Source organism: Poecilia latipinna, unplaced genomic scaffold, assembly GCF_001443285.1.
Source record: "Poecilia latipinna isolate Pla-1442-1.1 unplaced genomic scaffold, P_latipinna-1.0 Scaffold1147, whole genome shotgun sequence".
NCBI lineage: Eukaryota > Metazoa > Chordata > Actinopteri > Cyprinodontiformes > Poeciliidae > Poecilia > Poecilia latipinna.
This window is the reverse complement of record NW_015113763.1, coordinates 188,688-190,657: the sequence shown is the minus strand read 5'-3', so window position 1 is coordinate 190,657 and position 1,970 is coordinate 188,688. Positions and strand designations below refer to the sequence as shown.

General features: G+C 44.4%; 1 protein-coding gene across 4 annotated transcripts in view; it reads left to right on the top strand.

The window, feature by feature from the left end:
* Positions 1–1,970, top strand: part of ccdc30 (coiled-coil domain containing 30) — a 22,795-nt gene that overhangs the window by 14,776 nt on the left and 6,049 nt on the right. For all 4 annotated transcript variants that reach the window (XM_015052942.1, XM_015052940.1, XM_015052943.1 and 1 more), the window contains 4 exons: positions 117–282; positions 396–517; positions 735–876; positions 1,003–1,139. In XM_015052942.1, coding sequence (XP_014908428.1) covers positions 117–282; positions 396–517; positions 735–876; positions 1,003–1,139 — 567 coding nt within the window. The remainder of the gene's footprint in view (positions 1–116; positions 283–395; positions 518–734; positions 877–1,002; positions 1,140–1,970) is intronic.

Here is a 1,970-nt window from a genome sequence, read left to right as displayed (position 1 = left end):
TGGCGGGGGGGCCCCCCCCCCAGGGGACACAGGGGGGCCCCCGGGGTTTTTCCCCCCCCCCCCCCCCTGACTCATCGTTTCAAGCCACTCTAGCTTTTTCTTTTTATCATTTTCAGGAAGCTTTTAGAGCAGCGGGAGGAGGAGCTGCAGCAGCAGGTACGCTCGCTTAGGCTGAAGGAAGCTTCCCTCAACAGGACAAACACGGAGCTCAGCCACCGCGTCCAGCAGCTGGACACTCAGCTGTCCATCCTGGACGCTGAGCTCAAGAAGACAAGAGAGGAGGTGAGAAATGCTTCAACGTTACTTTGATTCATTAAGCATTAAACCTTTTATTTCAGTGTATTTATATTATTCTTATTTTTATTTATTTATTTATTTATTTTGCTGCTCTTCAGGTAAAAACAAGCCAGAAGTCAAACCACAAACTGCAGGAAGAGCTGATTACCAGTCAGCAGGAGTGTGAGAGGCTACAGGAGGAGCTGCAGCGGGTCCTCCTCCAGCTAGATGCACACATCAGGTCATTATCAATATTAGCATGTTGACGAGGATTATGAAATTAAAGGCCTGAATATGCTGAGGCGGCAAGAATAAAGTTTGTTGTCCAGGACATTTTGTTCATTCATGAGAAACTGAAGCGCGTAACTCCTGGGAAGTCCCAGGAGAGGGGACACATTTCAGATTTGTGCGCCGTGTTTGATTCTCCCGTGTTTCTTCTCCACTGCCACAACGACCAGGAAGTACAACGAAAAGCAAAGCCAACACAAGACCAAACTGTGTCAGGCCAAGCAGATTTTCCTGAAGGCAACGGCACAGAGAGACTCTACCATCCAGAAACTGGAGAACGATCTGGCGCTGGCCTCCAGTCTCTCCTACAAGGTTTTCATTCCTGCTCAGTGTTTGCTTCTAAAAAGGTTTGATATTTTCCAACATGTCTTTGTCTTGATGCGTTTTTTTTTTTTTTTCCCCCCCTGTTTTCTTCCCTCTGCCACGCACTGCTTCTAGGAGAAGGAGCGGATCAACGTAGTGATGCTAGAAAACGAGAAGCTGCTGGAGGAGAAGCGGGAACTGCTGCGGAGGATAAGTGAAGCAGAGGACATGGGCAGCAAAGGCATGAGGACGGCTTCCACTGTCCAGCACAGGTGGCTCAATCAGTTACTACTCCTGAACAGCAGGGGTCACCACAGCGCGACTAACTTCTCTCCACGAAGGCTATTTTTGTTTCAGTTGTTGTCATAAATCTCATCAAAGTTACTTTTGAAAACATTCGCAAAAGGAGTTTGCAGAAGCAGGTTTTTTTTTTTAAGTTGAATGTAAGACTCAGAACTGACCAGTAGGTGTCACTTTTGTGCATTTGTGAAAGCTTTAAATGACATTTATTGAAAGTGTCATGAAGCGGTGATTGTGAGGTGGTGAGGATTAAAACGGAGACCCAGGTGGTGATGAAGATGATGATGGATTTAATGAAGGAAGCTCAACAACGGTCCAGAAACAGGCGGCACGGCAGAGAGTTAGCACACAGCTAATTACTGGTAGCAACTGAAAAACTGAGGCCTGAATAAGAGAGCTTAACCAACACAGGACTTTACAGTACGACTGTGATGGCAGGCAGACAAATGACGTTCAACAAGGATCCGACAAGAGACAAAGACAACAGGTGGGACTAAATACACAGGGAGGGTAATCTAGGAATGAGACATACCTGGGAACCAAACAACAGAGACTCAGGACAGAAACTGAACACAGAAAAACCTTAAAATAAATTCACAGAAACACGGATCATGACAGAAAGTCTTATTTGTCCAGTGGGTTTTGCAAAAGTTTGGGGTCACAAGGTCACAGGATTTAAACTTTCATCAGGTGTTCTTGGACAGAGATGTTTTTTTTTTTTTTTTTTTTTTTTTTAATTTTTTTTTTTTCCCCAATTTTTTTTTTTTTTTCCCTTTTTTGTTGTTTTTTTTTTTTTTTTTTTT